This window comes from Coptis chinensis, chromosome 3, assembly GCF_015680905.1.
Source record: "Coptis chinensis isolate HL-2020 chromosome 3, ASM1568090v1, whole genome shotgun sequence".
Lineage (NCBI taxonomy): Eukaryota > Viridiplantae > Streptophyta > Magnoliopsida > Ranunculales > Ranunculaceae > Coptis > Coptis chinensis.
In genome coordinates, this window is record NC_141458.1 from 28334814 (window position 1) to 28356651 (window position 21838).

General features: G+C 39.3%; 1 protein-coding gene, 1 long non-coding RNA gene and 1 pseudogene across 7 annotated transcripts; 2 read left to right on the plus strand and 1 right to left on the minus strand.

Moving 5' to 3' along the window:
• The first annotated feature begins 304 nt into the window (after positions 1–304).
• Positions 305–946, plus strand: LOC147508988 (stress-response A/B barrel domain-containing protein UP3 pseudogene; annotated as a pseudogene).
• Positions 947–2972: 2026 nt separating this feature from the next.
• Positions 2973–6053, minus strand: LOC147508989 (uncharacterized). Of its 2 annotated transcripts, none has more exons than XR_015218310.1 (2): positions 5918–6053; positions 2973–3762 (listed from the first exon to the last, which is right to left on the minus strand). It is a non-coding gene; the product is annotated as an uncharacterized LOC147508989 (long non-coding RNA). The 2 variants fall into 2 exon arrangements; XR_015218309.1 differs by lacking the exon at positions 5918–6053 and adding an exon at positions 4796–5911.
• A 115-nt stretch (positions 6054–6168) lies between these two features.
• On the plus strand, positions 6169–17499 carry LOC147508990 (Pentatricopeptide repeat (PPR) superfamily protein). Of its 5 annotated transcripts, none has more exons than XM_086601312.1 (4): positions 6169–9454; positions 9572–9617; positions 10241–10427; positions 16994–17499. In XM_086601312.1, exon 1 carries the CDS (start codon positions 6272–6274, stop codon positions 9167–9169), a length of 2898 nt encoding a protein of 965 aa, XP_086457438.1. In that variant the 5' UTR covers positions 6169–6271; the 3' UTR covers positions 9170–9454; positions 9572–9617; positions 10241–10427; positions 16994–17499. The 5 variants fall into 5 exon arrangements, with proteins under 5 accessions (XP_086457438.1, XP_086457436.1, XP_086457437.1 ...); XM_086601310.1 differs by lacking the exon at positions 16994–17499 and adding an exon at positions 13543–14421; XM_086601311.1 differs by lacking the exon at positions 16994–17499 and adding an exon at positions 13569–14421.
• Positions 17500–21838: the final 4339 nt, after the last annotated feature.

Below are 21838 nucleotides of genomic sequence, written 5' to 3' on the forward strand. Positions count from 1 at the left end.
AGAAGATGAATGACACGTGGAACACTCCTGGCGAGTGTCAACAAGCACACGGTCAAGCCCGTATGCAACAAATTCGGACTCGGGCATATGTGATTTGTAGAGAGAGAAAAGAGATGAATTTGATGAGAGAGAGAGTTCGTTGCTTGGTGCTAAGAAAAAGTCTGGTTACTGTTGCTGCTGAGCTGGGGACATGGTTTTGTTGAAAGTCTTGAAACTTTGAAATATAGAAATGTCCGGAATTTCACCTCAAAAATTATTAGGCTCTTCTTCAGCCAAAAGATTTTTTTTTCCTTGTGTAGTAAAAATGAGTGAAGCCATCATCGAACACATTGTCCTTGTGAAAATCAAAGATAACACTGATCCATCCAAGATCAACTCTATGATCAACGCTTTGCACGCTCTCAACTCTCTAGATGGAGTGCTCCACTTAACAGCAGGACCCATTCACACAATAATCCGTTCCCCTTCCTTCAATTTCACTCACATGTTACACGGCAGGTACAAAAGCAAAAACGACTTACGCAGCTATTCTCTGCACCCGGAGCATTTAAGCGTAGCGAATGATATAGTTAACCCAATTTGTGACGATATTATGGTTCTAAATTGGGTTGCTCATCTCCATGGTCCAATTGTTCCTCCAGTTGGGGCGGTCATGCGTGTCAGTTTCTTCAAGTTGCAGGAGGATGTTTTGAAAATAGTTGGTGGTATCAAGGATCATTATTCTGGATCAAATGTTCAAATTACATTTGGCGAAAATTTCTCACCAGCGAAAGCAAAGGGATTTTCTATCGGGTCGCTTGTGATATTTCCTGGATTCAGTGAACTGGAAGCATTTGATTTAAATGAGAAAGTTAGTGGTTTGTTAGAAAGCGTCATCATCCTTGATTATGTTATTCATCCACCACAATCGACTACTCTCTCTAAATATTTTTCGCCGAGGTTATAATGATTATCAGATTATTTTTTTAATGTTGACTTATGGAGTTTAATTGGTAATTTTCATATCAAATTTTTTGGCACAGAGATTGCATACACTATTCTGAAGCTAATTAAGTGAAAGCCTATCAAACTGATCATCTATATATGAAGTTATGAACAATACAGTCTCAAAAACCCAACTTTAAAGTAGTGAATACACTAATGATATGAAACAAACTGATTCCATATAACAACCTCGCCATACGCAGATGAAGTTTCACTTAATTATATTCCAGTTATGTCTGCTGACTGACCAAGTGACGAAGTTAGACCAACTGCTGAACAAACTCCATAGTTTAGAAACCTAAACGTGCATGTTGACCTGCAACAAGATACCATAGTATCATCACAAGCAAACGAACGAAAAACCCACTTCCAGCCAAACAGACAGCTCAGGAGACAAACTGTTTTCAGTTTTGAAGTCAAGTGATCAACCATAAACCGAACATCTACGAACAATATAGTCAGAAAAATCTACGTCTAATGTAGGGATCAACCCATACAAACTGATTATATATAACACAAGCCAACCCAAATGAAGTTAGCCCCATATGAAACCAAGAAAGTTCAAGCTAGTCCCAACCACCTCTTCCTCATACCGGCAAACACATCTTCATCACCAGCAGTCCCTTCCTGGTATTGCTGGTATTTAAGTTAGATTTGTATATGTTCTGAAAAGTACCCACATTTGAGAAAATGAAAATCATAGATAATTTAGATGGCGCCAACCCCATATTACGCAAAGTGAACCAATAAAGAGTGCGACAACAAAGGCATATAAATAGACAAAATAGTACAAGCACTCCATTATAATATACAATTAGGGTGCTAATATTATCACCCCTCAAGCTGAGAACCTCCCTGCCCCAAAACTAAAATGCCCCGTATGCCCTTTTATCAAAACACCACCACAGTCCACGGCTTGCTAGTCCTTTCTCTTTTAGCTCTCAATCATCTAATTGTAGCATAGTATATTTATCAAAAGTGAAATTGCATTGATTGGTTTTAATTTTGTAGATGTTAGTATTAATTAGACAACGACCTAATGATTTGGGTAATAAGGAATGACTGCACTTTTCTTGGGATAAGAGTTGCCTACGTATCAAGTTTTTTCGGCTAAACTTGAATCAAGTCTTACGTAGTTCATCTCTCTCTATATATAGATGTGTGTTTGGACCGTTATGAATTGTAGATCCAACTTGTGTGCTATCTTGATGATTTGCCATTAATCTGTTGTTACAAAGTTAATGCTTTCTTGATTGTGGCGTTGATTGAGCTCCAAGATTGCGCTAGTTGATATCCTTCCATAAATGGCTGTAACTGATGCTTCGAACGACCTGGGTGTTGGGTCGTTGAGTACAGTCTGATGGTGTTGGACGACCTGAAAGAGTACGACCTGTTATGTGGACACGTGTACTGTAGTGTGGAACGGAGAGTACTTACAAATTTGAAACCAATTTGACATCAATTCGATAAAGTAATCTAAAAACTTTGGTTGGTTTTGAAACCAATTTGACGCTAATTTAAAAAACTAGTCTAAAAACCTCCTCTTCCCAGAACAAACGACGACGGTTACATAGCTACCAATCCTGCTGCACATTTATAATGCTCTTATTCTAGCCGGAATTCATTGACTTAATCAATCACTAGCACAACCAATATTTCGTTTTTTAAATTTTTTAGACAAATCAAAACATTTTAGTTAAATCGTAACTTTACAATTATTGGGGAGCGAAATCATAGGTTTTCATTGGCAGAAGCATTAATGGTGCTCTGTTGAAAGAGAAAATGGTTACTGTTGCAGAATAGAGAGGTATTTCGGGTTGCAGAATAGAGAGGTATTTCGGATATTATGTTTTGGGGAGGGAGTCGGGTATTATGTTTTGGGGAGGGAGGTTATGCAGGACGAGGGGGTAAAAATATTAACACCCGACAATTATACATTATAATTCTTTTGAGAAGTAGACAGAACACAGATGGATTACAAGACCATAGTTGCGAAGTAAATATTGTATTGAAATGGTAAAAGTACAACTACATGAGAAGCTGTTTCAGACTACATTATCAGGCTTTCAGAAAGACCTGGACAATCCTATTTATAGAGGATGGGATGTCTTTTCATAAAAAAACGATAGGTAAAACCATACAGTTTAAGGCGTCTACCATTTCCGAGTGTCTCCCTAGGAGGTCTGGCTTCATGTGAGAGACATACGTTACATTGCAATCTTGCACCTGCTTTAGCTGCAGATGACGAGTTCTAATTGACTAATTCTTCATGTCTGAACGTAGCTCCAATTGCAGAAGGACCAGGTAGATTAAAAATGTACCATCTTCACAAGTGGTGCCTAGTGTATGAAGATCCAAAAGCATTTCCTTCCATTAGAAGCTGGCGGAGGCCTTCGAGATACGTTCCACGCCTCTTTTATAACTATCTGTCTAGTGGTGTTGAAAATAGTTCCTTTAGAGAGGTGAGCCGCACACCAGACTTGCATTGTAATGAATTCCATTCGTTCCCTGATACTACTATGTAAGTTAATTGATCTTGTTGATGTGTTTGCACAAGATGACCATCCTTGCTTTCCAAAAATATTTTAGTATTGGATTCTCCATGTCTTGGAAAATTTGTTTGCAGGCAGTAGCTAGCTTGAACTTGGCAGCCACTAATTTCCATAAGTTGATATAGATGTAGCACTCCCAAAGGATATGTCGTCGTAGACTATGTCAGCTTGGCAAACTGTACAGAAGGGAATAAAGTTATAAGATTCATAACTTTCTCTTTAGTTCCTGAAATTGAACAGAAAAAAAAAAATTAAAATTAGAATCTTATGTTCAATATACTATCCTCAGTCCCCTTCCCCACAAGAGAATCCACCATTGCCAATATCAAAGAGTTCCAGAAAAAAATTAGACCATGGCGTATACATTGGACTGCTAAGTCAATGATAAAGTTCAGTAAAACCTCTAGAAGCACTTCCAACCGAGCCTTTGAGTAGTGATAAAATGACAAACAACGCTATTATGCAATTGTACAGTTTAGTGTTACAATACTATAGTTTTGTTATAGATATTAATTAAACAAATATAATACTACAGATAGACACAATGAAGAAATACCATTAAAACTTCTATAGGTTGTTAAACTTCATTAAAGAAGATTAAGCTACCTTAAGATCGAAAATTATGCTAGTCAGTTAAACAAAGATTTCAAAGAGAAAAATCGGAAACATCTATACAGAGAAAAAAACAATATAATGTTCTCACTTCTAAGCTCTAAGCTACTAACAAGGTTCAAGCCATTGATCATGTTAGGGGTTAATGCTACGACTGCTTATATTTCTCCCCTAAAAACAAGTTGGATTGTAAAAACAGCACCAATTGTAAACCAAACAAATGTTGCATTTGACACATTAGAATGAACTCAAAGGAGATCTTCCTACAATTCATTATTCTAATTCACTTCCTTAATAACTAAGGAGAAAGAATTAAGAAAATGGAGTGCAAAAAGTATCACCCAAGAAATGAACTACAACTATAGAATAGCCTTGTCTTTATTCACTTGAAGACAATTTCAAAGTAGCCCCCTTCATGACATAACGGACTCTACCTCCATACAAAATAAAGAATGGCATATTGTGGTGAAGTATAGATATAATGTCTAAAAAACTTTCAATTTTACTCGAGTCTCGTTAATATAAGATCTTTAACATACAAGTGGATAAAATATAAATACTAAACACATTGAAGTACTTACATACTCCCTTAGACTAATTGATAATATCATATACTAAAATATGACGTTACTATGGAACCATAATACCTTTGTCTTCGTCTTATGGCGGGAACTTGTGAAGCATCTTCGCGAGTACATGATTGAGTTCGCCATTTGCAAGCAAATCCACTAACATAGTCATAGTTTTTGCAGTAACCGAAAACCCTCGCAAACAATACTTTTAGAAATTGTATTGCCTTCAGGAATATCATTTTCCTTGAGTAATCCTTGAATCATGATATTGAAAATGAGATTATTCCGACACAATTGGATTTTTGCATCCACAACTCTCCTAACCGTGCGACACAATTGAATTTTTGCATCCACAACTCTCCCAACTGTGCGATACAATTGGAATTTTGCATCCACAACTCTCCCAACTGTGCGATACAATTGGAATTTTGCATCCACAACTCTCCCAACTGTGCGATACAATTGGAATTTTGCATCCACAACTCTCCCAACCGTACGACACAATTGGATTTTTGCATCCACAACTCTCCCAACCGTGTGACACAATTGGATTTTTGCATCCACAACTCTCCCGACCGTGCGACCACAATTGGAATTTTGCATCCGCAACTCTCCCGACCGTGCATAGCCATGTAATTTTTTCTACAAGTTTTTAAAACTTGCAGTAGCCATTAATCAAATAGCCATTGATCAAAATGTTAATACCCTTTCTATCACTTTTCCATTCATGCATAAAAAACATATATTGCCACTTTTACTTTAGGTTGCAAACAATACCCATCCTAAAGTAATTGTATGAAATTGAATTAGGTGTCACATTTATTTGAATCATCCTCTATACAAATTCGTGAACACCACAAACAATCCCATCTCCAAATAGATTCAACCCAAGTGGCAATACCAACATATCTAGATAGTCAAGGTAACACTCCAAAACCGGATCCAAATGAGATCCAACCTTTCTACAAAGAAAACACGGAGGAATACTGTTTCATCATAACAATGGCTCCTACTAGTTTTAAATGATTGAAATGGGAAATGGAAAGCAACTGTCGCATGTGATATTAGTTGACTGGATAAAATCACGGCCTCTAGGATACCAGATGTGACTATATTAATCGGGTCTGATGGGTTTTGTTGATCTGTAGTAGTTTTGGAATGAAATACTGAATGACAAACAGAAAGTGGAGGAGTTACCTTAGACACAGCAGCTATTTTTATTATCGTCATCGCCATTGTTGGCGGAACGAGAATGACTGCAGACTTGTTTGGAATTAATCGTTTTTTCTTTTTCTTTTTATAGGCCGAAAGTCTTCGAGTAGGGCAGAATGACTGATTGATTGATGCCGGTTCGAGGCTGGGCCTTTTATTGGACTAGGCTCAAAGGACTACGAACACAAAAATAATACCGGTATGAAATTTGGATATCGTTTGTTTCTTTGTAGCGGGCCTTGTTCAAAGTACAGTTCTAAATGTCCAGTACAAATATCGTCTCCCACTCTCCCCAACGTCAAACTTGACACCTGAAAGACCTCATGTTTTTTCACAACAATGTCGAAATTTTGTCAAAAAGTGTTGACAAACCGAAATAATTTCACCAAAAAACCACCCTCTTTTCTAAAACCTTTCCACTTGTTCAACACCACCTCACAAGACGACAAAAACTCATCATCAGTTGAAGAAATAACAAACATTCTGAAACACCATAACTGGAAGTATCTAATGGAATCATCACACATACCCAATAATCTAAACCCAGAAATAATCCAACTTGTTGTCCAACAAAACAAGATAACTCATCTCAAACGTCTCCTCACTTTCTTCTATTGGTCATCAACTCAAATGGGTGGTAATAAACCTCAAAATTTTAACTCTTTTTCATTTCTAGCTGTTTATTTATGTAATGCTAAGTTATATGGACCTGCTAATGATTTGTTAGATACATTTATACGTGCCCATTCGCCCCTTTCGGCCATTTTGAGTTCCATTGTGTGTAGTTATAGGCAATGTGGTGGTTCATTACACTCTAATGGTATTGTGTTTGAGTTGTTAATTGATATGTGTTTGAGAAAGGGTATGTTGGAAGAGGCGTTGGATGTGTTTTTTGTTACGAAAGAAGTTCAGTTTGTGCCTAGTTTACTTTGTTGTAATTCTTTGTTGAAGGATTTAATAAAGGCTAATATGATGGATGCGTTTTGGAATGTTTATGAACGGATGGTGGAAACGAATGTGGTGCTTGACGTTTATACTTATACGAATGTGATTGGTGCGTTTTGTAAAGTGGGGAATGTGAAAGAGGCGAAAAGGGTTGTTTTTGAAATGGAACAAAAGGGTTGTAAGCCTAATGCGGTTACCTATAATGTCGTTATTGGTGGGTTGTGTAGAGTTGGAGCTCTTGATGAAGCATATGAGATGAAGAGATATATGGCTAAAAAGCTTTTAGTCCCTGATGGATTTACTTATACAATACTGATTAAAGCGTTCGGCAAAACGAGAACGCCAAGAGATGTGAAATCGATATGGGTAGAGAGGGCACACGAGCTTTTGAATGAAATGGTTGAAGTTCGATTGAATCCTGATTCCCAAACGTATAACTTGGTGCTCGAAGGGTACTGTCGAGAGAATAGTATGGATAAGGCCTTCCAGCTTCTTGATGAGATGAAGAGGAAGAAAGTAAGGTGCACAATGGTGACTTACAGTGTAATAATTGATGGACTATGTCGTTGTGGGGATTTCTCACGAGCTAATGAAGTTCTAAAGGAAATGGTTGCAGGTGGTCTGAAGCCAAATTCTCAGATATACACAACTCTTATCGCAGGTCACTCTCGTGATGGTAAAGTGGAAGAGGCTAGAAAGATTTTAGAGGGAATGAGTGATGAAGGGATTTCACCAGATGTTTATTGCTATAATTCTCTTGTATTTGGTCTCTGTAAAGCTGGAAAAATGGCAGAGGCAAGAACTATCCTACTTGAGATGGTAGACAGGGGATTTACCCCAAATGCTTTTACGTATGGGGCTTTCATCCACGGGCATAGTAAGGCAGGGGAAATGCAAGATGCAGACAGGTATCTGGCAGAGATGATAGGTCACGGTTTAGTTCCAAATGATTATATGTACACGACTATGATTGATGGGCACTGCAAAGTAGGAAACATTGCGGGAGCATTCTCAACTTTTCAGAGCATGCTTGGACGAGGTGTGCTTCCTGATGTACAAACATACGGTGTACTAATTACCGGTCTCTCGAGGAATGGGAAGACTCAAGAGGCTATGGGAGCCTTTTTGGAACTTCAGGAAAAGGGTTTAGTTCCTGATGTTTATATATATAGCACTCTAATCTCTGGGTTTTGTAAGAAGGCTGAGATGGATAGAGCTTTTCAACTTTATGACGAGATGTGCACAAAAGGTATCAAACCAACAGTTGTTACATTCAATGTCTTGATTGATGGTTTCTGCAAGTCAGGTGATGTTGAAAGAGCTAGGAAAATGTTTGACAGTATCTTAGGAAAGGATCTGGTACCTAATACTGTGACATACACTGCAATGATACATGGGTACTGTAAATCAGGGAATGTAACTGAAGGATTGAATTTGTTTACTGAGATGCTCTCAAGGGGTGTCCAATTGGATGGTTTTGTGTACAATGCCCTTGTTGATGGGTGCTGCAAGGCAGGATACTTGGAGAAGGCTCTGGAATTGTTCGGGGAAATGGTGCAGAAGGGTTTTGCAACTGTACTCTCTTTCAACACTTTAATTGATGGATACTGCAAGTTTCAGAAACTGGATGAAGCCAACTGTTTGCTTCAAGAGATGGTAACTAAAGGAATCATGCCTAATCATGTGACTTTCACTACTGTGATTGACTGTCTCTGCAAAGCCGGATTTATGGAGAAGGCAAACCAGATATTTTTGGAGATGCAGGAGAGGAATCTGATGCCGAACACTGTTACCTACACATCTCTAATACATGGTCATTATAGAAAAGGAAACACATCAGAAGCATTGGCTTTATTTGAGGAGATGCTGGTGAAGGGCGTTAAACCTGATGAAGTTACTTATGGCATTATCATAAATGCACACTGTAATAAAGGGAACCTGGTGGAAGCCTTGCGGTTGAGAGATGAGATATTGGTGAAGGGGATACCAATTAGCAACACTGTGTATGACACGTTGATTGACAGCCTTTGCAAGAAGGAAAAGTTTTTCGAAGCATGGAGATTGTTTTATGATATGGGAAAACAAGGGCTTAAGCCTACTCTTACTGCGTGTAAAACTCTTGTCTGTGGCTATCATGGAGCAAACAATATAGAAGAAGCTAGACAGGTTTTTGAGAGCATGGTTAGACTTGGATGGCTGCCAAATACTATTTGTTTAAGTGATTTAATTGATGAGAAGCAAAACGATGCTAATACTGAAGATTCCAATAGTCTCTTGAAACAAATAGCATAGGGAGCTGCTTACGTGCAAAGCTATTTCAACGGATAAAATGTTCTACGTGGCACTGAATCAAATATGTAGCTCTTAAGAGGCAAATGTCCTGGTGGTAGAAGGCAGAGCATGTCTCTCGTATTAGTTTCGGCTTATCGAGTGAATTCCTAAATGTGGCTACCAAGTGCAGGACATACAAAGACTCAAGAGCATTGTTCTGGGGTGCACTTGATGCTACTTCAGCCAATACCTAAAGAGGTGGTTCCTTCCCATCAAGGAGGCAGTAAAGGCGAACAGCTTGAAAAGGTGACAGGACATGGTGTTTTGAGATTTTACTTACATTGATGAGAATATGAGATCATCCTAGTCTTATAGTTATGTATCAGCTGTATCATCTGGCTTAAATCTTGTTATATTTTACAGCTTTGACTGGTACTGCATTCTACAACGGGAAGGTACACTCAAGGAGGTAAGAAGTGAAAAACCAAGTTGAATAGATCCTACTTATGTAGGAAAGCTCTTCTAAACTTTTTTTTTTAAAATGTCAAATAAGCTCGTTTTACTTATATTAAAGTATTTCTGTAAAGGGACCAACATACTTGACAATTCATTTTGTACTTAATTGCGTCCAATATTTAATATTTGATTGTATTGGAAAATATTGTGAGCAAACTTCATGATGGCATGTCTCACTTTATGAGCTAAATTCCGCCAGTTGTTATTATTATTACTATATTATTTGTTATTATTATTAGTGTTATTATTGTTATCATTATCATTATTATTAGTATTATTAATTTATTATGATTATTATTATTATTATTTCAATGATCTGGAATCTCACAAAAGTGCCTTAAAAGTTAAAACGTCTTCTTTGAGTTCATAAGATTGCTAAACTGCTTGACCTTGCTGCCTGGACAAGATTCAGGTGTTGTTACAAAATAAACAAGTGATAGGTTTTCTTTTTCCGCAGTTGATAGCATGACAAATTGTTTGCCCATAATTGAATATGTATCTACTTGTGGAACAGAAGCTTGCATTTACCGGTCTCATTCATCTGTGATCTTATATTCATATTGTGTTCGTGCACAGACTCCGCCAAGCAAGATCAACTATATATAAATAGACTTGAGGATGCCATGACTGGAAACGAAAATCTTTGCGTGAATCATTGTGATTGGGCATGTTACATAAGGATTCAAGGGGTCTCCATGAATTAGCGTCTCAAAGCAATGGTTAGGGCAACAGGTGTTTCTACGGGATACATCTTTCTAGAAGAGTAAGCACCAATTTTGTTGCATCTTTTACACTTTTTGTGTATGATAAAATTTTACAGTAATCGTGTATAGCCTATAGTGAACGTCTAATTTGTACGACAAATGTTTGTGTATGAAGAACACGTGAATTGTCAGGCATGCTTTGTACTTTTTGTGTATAACGAATTGTGAAACTTTATAGTTTTATGTTTTATACTTTTTTCAGTTATTTGTGTATGAAGTAACATGAAATTTTATATTATAAAATAGTAGGTACTGAGCCATTATGTAGATTATAATCCTTCAAGATAATAAACGAAAGTAAAGACAAAAATGAAGCTATCCGGCTATGATTAGTACTTGATATGTAAATTATATAAAGCTCCCAAAATAATAGGAAATGTCAGAATATGATAATACTAACGACATCTTTGACAAATGAGATATCTAAGGCTTGGTGGTTGACTTATCATCAGCTCTTATTTAGTGACTAATTTGATGCAAGAACAAATTAGAGATGACGTCATGGTCCAGCATTCAAAACTGTTTCCTAATAAATTAGTTTGTTCTCAATTTTAAGTTTCTTATTTGTTTGAGAACTAGGATATTATCAGGTTTCTTTTAATTTTGTTAATGAATTAGGTATTAAGGTTCCAATTAGAGTTCCTCTTATTATATAAAGGTCTTGAACCCTCCTTTGTTATTTGGTTGTTCCTGATATTTAGGATAAAATTCTTTCAAAGAATTGTGCTCTACTAGTTGAAGATTGAAACCTTAGTTCTCGGTGTTACAATTGGCATCAAAGCCAAAGTGAGGTGGAGGGTACGCTGGAAAGGCTAGCCTAGTGAGTGGAGATGGTTGTGCTATGTGCTTTAGTCTTACATCGAACAGGTAACATTCAAGATCTTGGGTGTAGGTAATATATCTACCACATTCTAGTTTCGAGACCTTCTGAAGCACGAATGCACCAGATGATCCCATAAGAGCTGTGGTTAAGTACGCTCAAGCAGGACTGGGAGTAGTGTTTGATAAGTTACTTCCTGGAAGTTTGTCACTTCTAAAACCCTACATTGCTAGAACAGAATAGTGGCTAAGTGGGGTGGGTTTGGTAATAAAAATAAGGACTTCAAATTTGAAGAGTATTTGCCTTCTGGAAAGTTCATTTTTTTTTTCCATAACATAGGAGAAATGTTTTATATGCTTCTAAGTAGGGCTGTCAATGGATCGGTTTGGGTCGGGTTTTGGAAAATCCGAACCTGAACCGATAAGAAAGTTAGGAACCCGAAACCGAACTGATAAAAAAATTGAGAATCCGAAACCGAACCGAACCGATAAGAAATATTGCAAATCGAATCCGAATGAACCCGAACCGAAAACTATAAAATCAATTAAATCTTAAATTAAATCAATTAATTTCAATCACATAATTGATAAACATATACAAAATTAATCATAAATATTACTAAAATGTCATCTTATCGGTTCGGATTCATATCGGTTCGGTGGAGGGCAAACCCGAAACCAAACCAATATCTTATCGGTTCGGTAGAAAATAAATCAAATTATACCAATCCAAACCGTTTTTTATCGGTTTGGTTCGGATCGGTTATCGGGTTATCGAAACCCATTGACAGCTCTACTTCCAAGTATCCTAACTTGAATTTTGATCAGAAACTCGTCTTCAGAAAAAGACCCAGACCTGTCAAAAGAGGTACACAGAAAATAGGTGACTTGATTACCTAACCTATATTCAAGTGACGGAGCGAACGTTCTGGGCAGAAGGGGGATACGCGGACAAAAATGTGTTTGGGTTCTTTCTGTCTGTCTGTCTGTCCTCATCTCTTCTCTTCTCTTCTCTTTGTCCCTCTCCCTTTCCCTTTCCACGCACACTCAATCTCCACTCCTCCCTCTCCCTCTCCGCTCACGCCCCCATTGTTTAGCAGTATACTAGTAGTTTTATAACTTTTTGCCTAAGCTAGATTCTCGTTTCAGCTTTTTAGCATTGATGTGATGCAATCCAATATAGTTTAGGGTTAACGAGTATTAACACCCCCTCCTCCAAACTAGATGAGCCAATTAGGATTTCCCGCTAGATAGGAAATTAGGGTCTCCCCCCTTTCTCCCTCTCCCTCTCCGCTCACGCCCCCACTGCTTAGCAGTATACTAGTAGTTTTATAACTTTTTGCCTAAGCTAGATTCTCGTTTCAACTTTAGCGTTGATGTGATGCAGTCCAATATAGTTTAGGGTTAACGAGTATTACACCCCCCCCCCCGCAGTATACTAGTATTTTTATAACTTTTTGCCTAACCTAGATTCTCGTTTCAACTTTAGCGTTGATGTGATGCAGTCCAATATAGTTTAACCCCCCCTAGATGAGCCAATTAGGATTTCCCCCCACTAGATGGGAAATTAGGGTCCCCCCCCAATACACAAAAAAAAACACGGTTAACTCAAATTGACTTTTTTTTTGTGTGTGTACTTGGGGGGAGGGGGAGACCCTAATTTTCCCATCTAGTGGGGGGGTGGGGTGGGGAATCCTAATTGGCTCATCTAGTGGGGGGGTGTTAATACTAGTTAACCCTATAGTTTATCCTCTACGAAGTATTGGATTGTGTCCAAACATCTTTTCTTGTTTGTTCTGTTAAGAAATTTGCATTTTTTGTATTAAAATGCTAGCGAGTTTAATTAGCAAGCTTACATATGATTAACAACTAGTGTGCAGAATATGCAAATTTTTATGTACTATTTTATTGCTTTATAGGAAATTTTCTTCAATAAATATGAGGAATGCTAGCAGGCAACACACACCATGCCTGTAATTATTGCATGTATGTCACTCATTGTTTGTTTTGTATTTTACCCCGTTTTGTTTCGTATTTGTGTCGATCACATATTACATTATATTTGTATTATTTAGGAACATGTCACAATTTTGCTTACTTTTTTTGACATTTTATATTCTTGTTGCGTGCCAAATCAATTCTACTGTCTTGCGTAGATTCGGAGGCTCCGGAGTTGTACATTTTTTTTTTGGATAATATTCTGTTGTACATTCATATTTCATATGCACCTTTTGGTGCAATTTATTAACGTTTCTGATTCATCTAAATTATCTCTTGCACCCGGATGGGTTCTAGTTTCATGCGGTTCACGCCATTGACAGGTCACCCACTTGTCTTCTAGCATGCTTTTCCCTCCAATTACCTCCAGAATAGGCTGGGTGTCAGGCCTTCAGTCTTGGCTAACCCAATTCAAATGCCGCTTTTCAAGTCTTCAATACCTGAGAAAATGGTACATATTTTGATTGATAAAAGTTCAACTTTCCCAGTGAATCAGCTTTATTGAAGTTCAAGTGTTTCTTCTGCATCCAAATCATTAACTCATCAAGGCATCATTTGTTCACACACGAATCACTTGCCAGATGAGGCCCCTGTACTTTGGATAAAGCTTCATCCCTTCTTTCTGCATTGGATTCTGAGAATCTTGATGGTAGATTTGCTTTGGTTGGAACTTGGAACAGTACTATAGTAGTTCGCTGCTACGTTCAGCGAAACTTCTGGTCTAGAGTGTTGAACGTTCAATTTCAGATCACGAACTTCATCACCATGGAAAGTAGCCGACATTGTGTCATCAGCATTCTTTAGTAGCTGATGAACTTCTTGGTTCAGTTGAAGAGGCCTGTTCTCCCATATCCAATCTATTGCCATGTCTTTTGATAAACGAAATATCTTTTATCTGCTTTCACTCCCTCCATCCATTCCCCTTTCAGTAGTCTCCTCGGTAATATTGGATCATCTAGCAGTATACCACCAGTAGTAGAGATACCGTCTCATTGACTTCGACTTCAGAATATTTCTACGAGTCTGTCACTGGTGATAGAGGAGCAGATCTGATTAGATTTCTCAACAAGCATATGCCCTTTAACTGGTGACTTTATTGATCAATGTGAGCATAGATTAGACGGAAACGATCAAACAATAATGAACATTCACGATTTCATGACCTGCATGTTTGAAGAGTGGTATATTCATGATTAATCTACCTCAAAAGCATGCTCTCTTGCATCTTAGTCCATAATGAAAATTTGTACCTCATCTTATTAATGTAACTAGTTAATACCCGTGCCAGTCGGCACTCGAGACACATTGCGTTTAAATAACTCCCTAAATGACCATCTCCATGCCATAACCATTTCTAGTAGTTTTACACTTTAAAATCATTTTATGCATACACTAAAGTGAGTTTATGACAATCCTATGCATTTCATTTCTCACAAACCAACTCATTACACATACCCTTACACCTTGATTAATTTAATCCGTATAAAAATGAAGAACAAATGAGGGGAGAGAGACTGGAATTAGAAGCATCATTATTTTATCTTATTTTTAAATATAAAATCCGACAGAATCTCTTCTGTATTTTCAACATTTTAAACTCTTAAATCCTGTCATAGCCCGAAAATCAAAACAATACAATTTTCATAGATCATAAAATCAACTCTACTCATATTTATAATTTTACATTTATACATAACACAAATTACTTTTGAAGCTAAAAAATAACTCATTAAACAGTAAATAAGAGTCCACCTAATATTTCATCTTGGACTAATTCTTGTAACCAAAGGAAATATATATATATATATATATATATATATATATATATATATATATATATATATATATATATATATATATATATATATATATATATATATATATATTCTCTTTCTCTCCTCTACTGAGCTCCTCATTTCTCTCTTTCTCCCCTTTACATCTTACTTGGTACTAACTTTAAATTAATTTGGAGGTCTTGGAACAACTTCAGATAGTTGCACACTACTATCCTCCGTTATATATAAAAATGCACCACAGACCAATGACTGTACGAATTGATACACAAAGTTAAAGAATGTCACAACTGAAATGATGGTTTAAGAGAGCTCTAGGAAATGATGGTTTATGCACTTTTCAGTGTTTTTAGAAATTTACTTACTACGTGCTAAAACTCAATAATTCCTTACTCACTGTTTTTCTTTTAGAATGTCAATCTAGTTCGAGTAGGGATTTCGTTCCAACTTCTAAGGCAAGAATCTAAATAATCACAACTGAAATCTACACCTTGGAGAACTAAGTGAGAAGGATTTGATAGATATATTTTGTTTTTACACAAGTTATCTAAAATTTGTAATTTTGTTTTATAGTTAAATGAAAGAGAGAGAAAGATAGGGAATGATTAATCCTACTCATGCAAGGCCTAGGTACAAGTCTTTTAGAAATAGGTCACTACCATCTCAAATCCCTAACATAATATACCTATCTCTAAACATATCATGCTAGCATGTGGAATTGAAATGATATTTCATCTCTGAAATATCATTCCAACTCCTAGTTCTACTTTACAACAGTTGATCAGATATTTGTCAATCTCTGTCATTTTGGGACAGGATGAAAAATAGAACCTAAGTCCGTTAGCGATTGATTCGGAATCCTAAATTTGTAGCTGATCCTCACATGAGCATTATTAACCCTCCCCTTGGGGGAGAGTTTTAGCTCATGATCCTAGGATTTGATTAAAACTACAAGTAAGATAAGTAAAAAGAGATAGAAAGAAGAAATGAATACAAAGCCAACTAATTACCTAAGGAAAACAGAAGTTTTTATTCAAGAACTAGAAGGTGTAGTCCTCCATTAACAAGTTACAAGTTTTTTTTCTTAAAACTAAAAACTAAAAGTAAAGACATGGAAGTAAATGAAAAGTAAAAGTCAAGGAAGTAAAAGCTAGCCCACTCTCAAAATCAGCCCCCCTTTACATAAGAGAGCATTTTTCTCTTCTCCCACGTGAAACACTCTCCTCTCATTTATTTTTCACTTATCCATAACTAACCCCCATTTGACACCTTTCATTTTTTTAGATAATCATCACCTAAATCCAACCAACTCATTAACTTCATGCAAGGTGTCAAATTTGCACCAATTATTTGCATTTTGTCTTGACTTGCATGATGACTCATCAAATCTTATGGGCCCACCTAGTGGGTCCACGTGTAGTGTCCAGTGGCAGTCCGGTCTTTTGGCATTTTTACAACTTCCCGCCTATACGTAAAGTTCGTCGCACTGATCGTTGGAGCAGCTCACTCGTCGCATTCAGAGTCCTGGTTCAAGAGATATGAGCTTCGGAAGTTTGACGCTTCTATGCACGTAATCCCGTTTCTGGCTGGATTCTGTACTATTTGAGTCTTTGGGCTTTAGTCCGGATTTGTTGGGCTTCACATGGGCTTGATCAGAAGGCATGTGTATACTTTCTATTCTGTGCTTAAATGCTGGCTTTATCATAATTTTTACATTAGTTGCTCCAACCTGCAAAAAGCACGAAGATGCGATTATTTTATGATTATTAAGCACAAAATTGACCGAAATGTTATGTCTCTATGGGTTTTTATAATACAGTTTTGGGTGCTTATCAGGGTACAGTGTGGAAAATAGGATATGTGAACGTACTGGTGGGTACCAGTATATTGTTTGATTCCTATGATGACACATATGTTGATTTTGTACTGAAAATATTTCTTTGTTGTCTGCGCAGAGCTCGTTATAGAGAGGGAGACTGATCGGCAGGTGATCGAGAAGTTCGCGAGGTTGACTCGAGATCAGAAATAGGCAAAACTGCCTGAAGTTGCACATTTCTTTGTGGAACGTGGAGGGCCTGCAATTAGGGAGAAGAGGAGGGTTCATATAAGAAGAGAGCTCTGGAGAGGTGATCGGTGGAGCATCTAGAAAATCTGTAATGGAAAAGCGTAAGAGCGACTTGGTGACGAAGGAAGATAAGAACCGAAGTTGTGCTGGGCCAAAGCGACCCTTTAGAGGTGCTGGTACCTCAGGGGCTGGAGTTGAGAGGGGTCAAGAGAACGCCCCCCTCAATCTGGATGAAATCACCTTTGAAATTCCTGAGCGACGTCGCATGCCGAAGAGGAAAGGCGACGAGCCTGAGGCCCGACATGCCAAGGTCACAAGGATAGTTGAAGCCGCACTAGGGAGTAGTTCTGAAATTGGTGGTGAAGGGCGAATCGGGGGGAGGTCGGCTCCCAGTTTGAGGTCTAGGCCACTACCTGACTTCAGCGTGCTGGGTGAGGAGACCACGGAGGTCGTTCTGCCTAAGGTCACTGGAGATACTTCCGGGAAGATGAAGGGGAAGGCTGTTGTGAAAGAGACTAGCAAAGGTTACGCCAGTGGTGGGAAAGATGAGCTGGAGCGCAACTTAATGTATGTAGATGAGGTGTCTAGCAAAAAACGCTTTGTGAAGAGGTCAGATTGTAGCTACAAATCCGCACCTATCGCTGCTTGTTTGCTGGAGGGAATGACGCTGGATGGTGACAGGAAGGACTTGGATTCCAAAGAGCTGGAGTCAAACTTAAAGGGAATGGATAAGGCGTTGTACCTAGTAAGTACCTCCTGTATTATGATTTGTCTGCCTTGTTACGCCTCGTGTTATTACTAGATATTGATGTGGTGCATCAGGCTTGCTTGCCGCAGACTTATTCTTTGGGTACCCGAAATTGAAAACAATTTTCGGTTCGCTAAGATAGAAAAGACTGAGGTCGAGTCTTTGAGGGACGAGCTCTCGACTCTTCGAGAAGTGGAACAATCTGAGAAGAAAGAACTGGACGTTCTAAAGACACATCTCACTTCATTGACTTTGGAGAAGACATCAGCTGTCAACAAGTCGGTCGAGCTGAGGCATGAGGTGGACGACCTGAAGAAAAAGTTAGCTGCAGCGAATGCCTTTGCTAAAAGATGCAAAACTGCCACAGTGCAGGCGAAGGAGGCCTATTTTGTCATTCGTGTTGAGGTAGAGGAGCTGGAGAAGAAATATGAGGATTTGCAGGAGGAACATGAACGTGGGGGCTTTGGGTGACCGTAGGAACGAACCACTCGAAGATGCTAGTAATGTTGTTGAGGTCGTGCCTCCCTCTGCTACTGGTGTATTGGCGGATCAGCCTCAGCCTTCGGGCGACCTGGATGTGACCGTTACTGATGCGGGTGTGGCGACTATCGGCGACCCTAGTTCCTCCACAATGCTGGATGCACTCCTCTCGGAAAGCTTTGATAACATCGTTTAAAGATGGTGTTTGTATGTGGCCTTTGGCTTAAAACAATAGAGCTGGTTTCCTGTGGTAACCTGGGCAGTTTGTCTTTCTTTTTGTTTGTGACAATGATGAACGACTTGGCCTCCTTGAATGTGCTGGGGAGTTCAAGTAGTGATAACTAGTGGCTAACTGAGTTGGATTTCCTGAGTAGACTCAGCAGCTCGGTTAGCCTGCGAACTGCGGCTTAACTGTGGTCGTTGGTTCGCTCTTTTGCTTGTATGGAATGCATGTCGCTTTATTTTGTTCAATTACTTGATGCTTTGCAAATGATGTGTCGGATTGTGCTTTATAAATGTGTGACTGTTGTTGCGACCTGTGGTAAGAATGAGACAGGTTATGCGACCTGTGAGCTTGTTGACATGTGATGCTTGTTGTTCGATTTTAGCATTGTAGGTTGCGCATATCTTTAGGATGCATGAAGCGTTCTATATTCTGGAGCAACCTGAGCTACAGTACGTGTGTGGCACGTGTAGGAATATGAGCGGTCGGGAGATATAAAATGATGGATGTCAGGTGGTCTGACGTTTGGCGTCTCGATGCAATTATGACGTGCCTTGGGAAGGTACGTTACTTGGGAATAAGTAGAGTTGTTAGGGGAAGTTCAAGGGTATTTGTGTTGTGTCCTCTCCAAGCTGTTCTGCTCCAAATTTCTTGCACTCTTACCTTCACTGATCAGCTGAGGTACGTGCTCTTCTTTACTTAGTTTGTCGTTGGATAAGAATGCTTTGTTCTTGTAGTAGCTCAATGATCTTTTAGTTTCGTTTGTAGACTCGAGTATGGCCAGGCGACGTGGAAATGCTGCTGGTGGTAATGAGGGGACGAGGGAACCCTCTCCCCTTGTGATGGAGGAGATGGAATTTAGACCCCCTCCTCATGGGAACCATGGTAAGTGCAAAGCTGTTGACTCTGATTATGAGAAAGACAAGCGTGCGAAGGTGGAGGGACGTGGGCGACCTGGAGGTGTCGTGTTCAGGTCTCCCAGTCGTGGAGGTGGCAGCAACCTGAACTAGGGAGAACATGGCAACTTGGGGTGAGGTCGCGATGCTGCAGCTGATAGTTCGTCCCATCGTTCTGGCGATGTGGGAAACGACTTCTTCTACATTGGGAGTACGGGGAAGAAGCACATGGTTAAGCGTTCTGATTGCAGCTTCCATTCGGCCTTTATAGCGAGCTGCCTCCTGGAAGGGATAGTGCTAGATGGTGATAAAGCTGAGCTGGAGAATGAAAGTTTGGAAATGACCCTGAAGACCACAGACGCGGGCACGCGGCTTGTTGTTTGGTGAGCTTTGTACTTGTGCCGATTTGTTGTGGTGTGAATGACGATTATTAATCATTAGTGTTCTCTTTACAGTTTTTGGCGGGGTACAATAGATTGAAGCGAACTATGCAGCATCCTGGTAGCGGCGATGGTGGCATGGTTGAGCTGGTTAGGATGCGTACTGCCTGGGAAGTTGATAAGAAAAAGATGAAGTCCCTGAGGAAAAAACATCAGGACACGCTGGAAGAGAAAGTTGTACTGGTTAAGTCAATGATGGACCTGCGGGAACAGCTGGCATCCGTGACTAAGTACGCCAAGTAGTGTCAAGTGGTGGCACGCAAAGCGCAGAAAGAATATGATCGAACTTGTGAAGATCATGCTGCGCTGGCGGAACTGTACATGGAATTGTTGGAAAAACAAGATTGTGAGGCTGGAGAAACTGCTACACTTGTCGTTGTGCGCGATGCAAGTAATATCCCTTCTACCAGTGCCGCTCCTACTGATAAACATGTTGTTGGTGTTGCTTGACTGTGATGTTAGTTATCCTCTCTGTAAGAAAGTTAAACAATAGAACTGGTTTCTCAGGTTTGCCTGAGCAGTTTGCCTTTTGATACACTCAACGAGCTGGTTTCTACGAAAGTGGCAGTTCGATATTTTGCAACACTTGTAAGAAATACCGATCTGGATTTCCTGGGTAGACCTAGCAGATCGGTGCATTTGCGAACTGGTTTTCTGGCCTTGGGCAGGCAATTCTATGGAATGCATGTTTTTGCTTATGCCTGATTGCTTGTAGCTAGTGTTTCGTTTATGATGCTTGTAGTGTATAGTGGCTAGGGAGCCTGAGATTTAGCTTAAGAAAGCGTTTTGCTCGTTAAGTATTGCTCAAGAGAGCGTTCTGCTTCGCAGAGAGTGTGCAGGCTTATAAAAGCGTATTGTTCACTGAGAGCATGCGAGCTTATGAAAGCATATTGCTCACTGAGAGCATTCTTATTTAGTTGATCCTAGAAGTATATGTCCTCAACTAGTAAGAATTGGAGAGGTTATGGAGCTTGTTAGCTCAAGAGAGCGTTTTGCTCACGGAGAGCGTGCAAGCTTCTGAAAGCGTATTGCTCACTGAGAGCGTTCTCACTGAGTTGATCCTAGAAATATAGGTCCTCAACTAGTGAGACTTGGAGAGGCTATGGAGCCTGTTAGCTCAAGAGAGCATTCTGCTCAGCTCACGGAGAGCGTGCAAGCTTCTAAAAGCGTATTGCTCACTGAGAGCGTTCTCACTGAGTTGATCCTAGAAATATAGGTCCTCAACTAATGAGACTTGGAGAGGCTATGGAGCCTGTTAGCTCAAGAGAGTGTTCTGCTCACGGAGAGCGTGCAAGCTTCTGAAAGCGTTTGGCTCACTGAGAGCGTTGAAACTCCTCAAAGTGTTAGAAATGTGCGTACATTGGTGGTGCTTTCAGTGCAATGTTCGGTGTTTTGTTGATGAGATTGGGCGGAGTAGATTGGAATACAAACACAAGTAACCTAAACCTGAAAAATAAAAACTATGGAATGTATAACAAATGCATTTTTATTGATAAAATCTCTTTAACAAATAAGTGTTCCAAGGGCGTGGCAATGGTTTCCTTTCTTAAGTCTTGATCCAGTACGCTCCGTTGCCAACGACTCGCTCCACTATGTATGGTCCTTCCCATGTTGGTGCTAGCTTGGAGTCATCTTGAGTCTTTTTCAGAACTAGATCACCAGGTTGAAAAGAGCGAGGATGTACTCGCTTGTTGTAGGACTTTTTCAGAGTTTGATGGTACGATGCCACTCTGATGGCGGTTAGGTCGCGCCGTTCTTCCAGCAAGTCAACCTCACGAGCTAGGACGGAGTCATTGTGTCCAAATTCGACGAGTTCTGATCGAGTTGTAGTGACTGTCAGCTCGGTGGGAATGACGGCTTCTATGTCATAGCATAGGGAGAATGGTGACTCGCCAGTGCTGGAGCGAGTTGTGGTGCGATGAGCCCACAGAATGTTCTCTAACTGATT

Bases quoted from the DNA above. Each gene is read 5' to 3' on its own strand.
- LOC147508990 (XM_086601312.1), top strand. From the start codon at position 6,272: ATGTCGAAATTTTGTCAAAAAGTGTTGACAAACCGAAATAATTTCACC.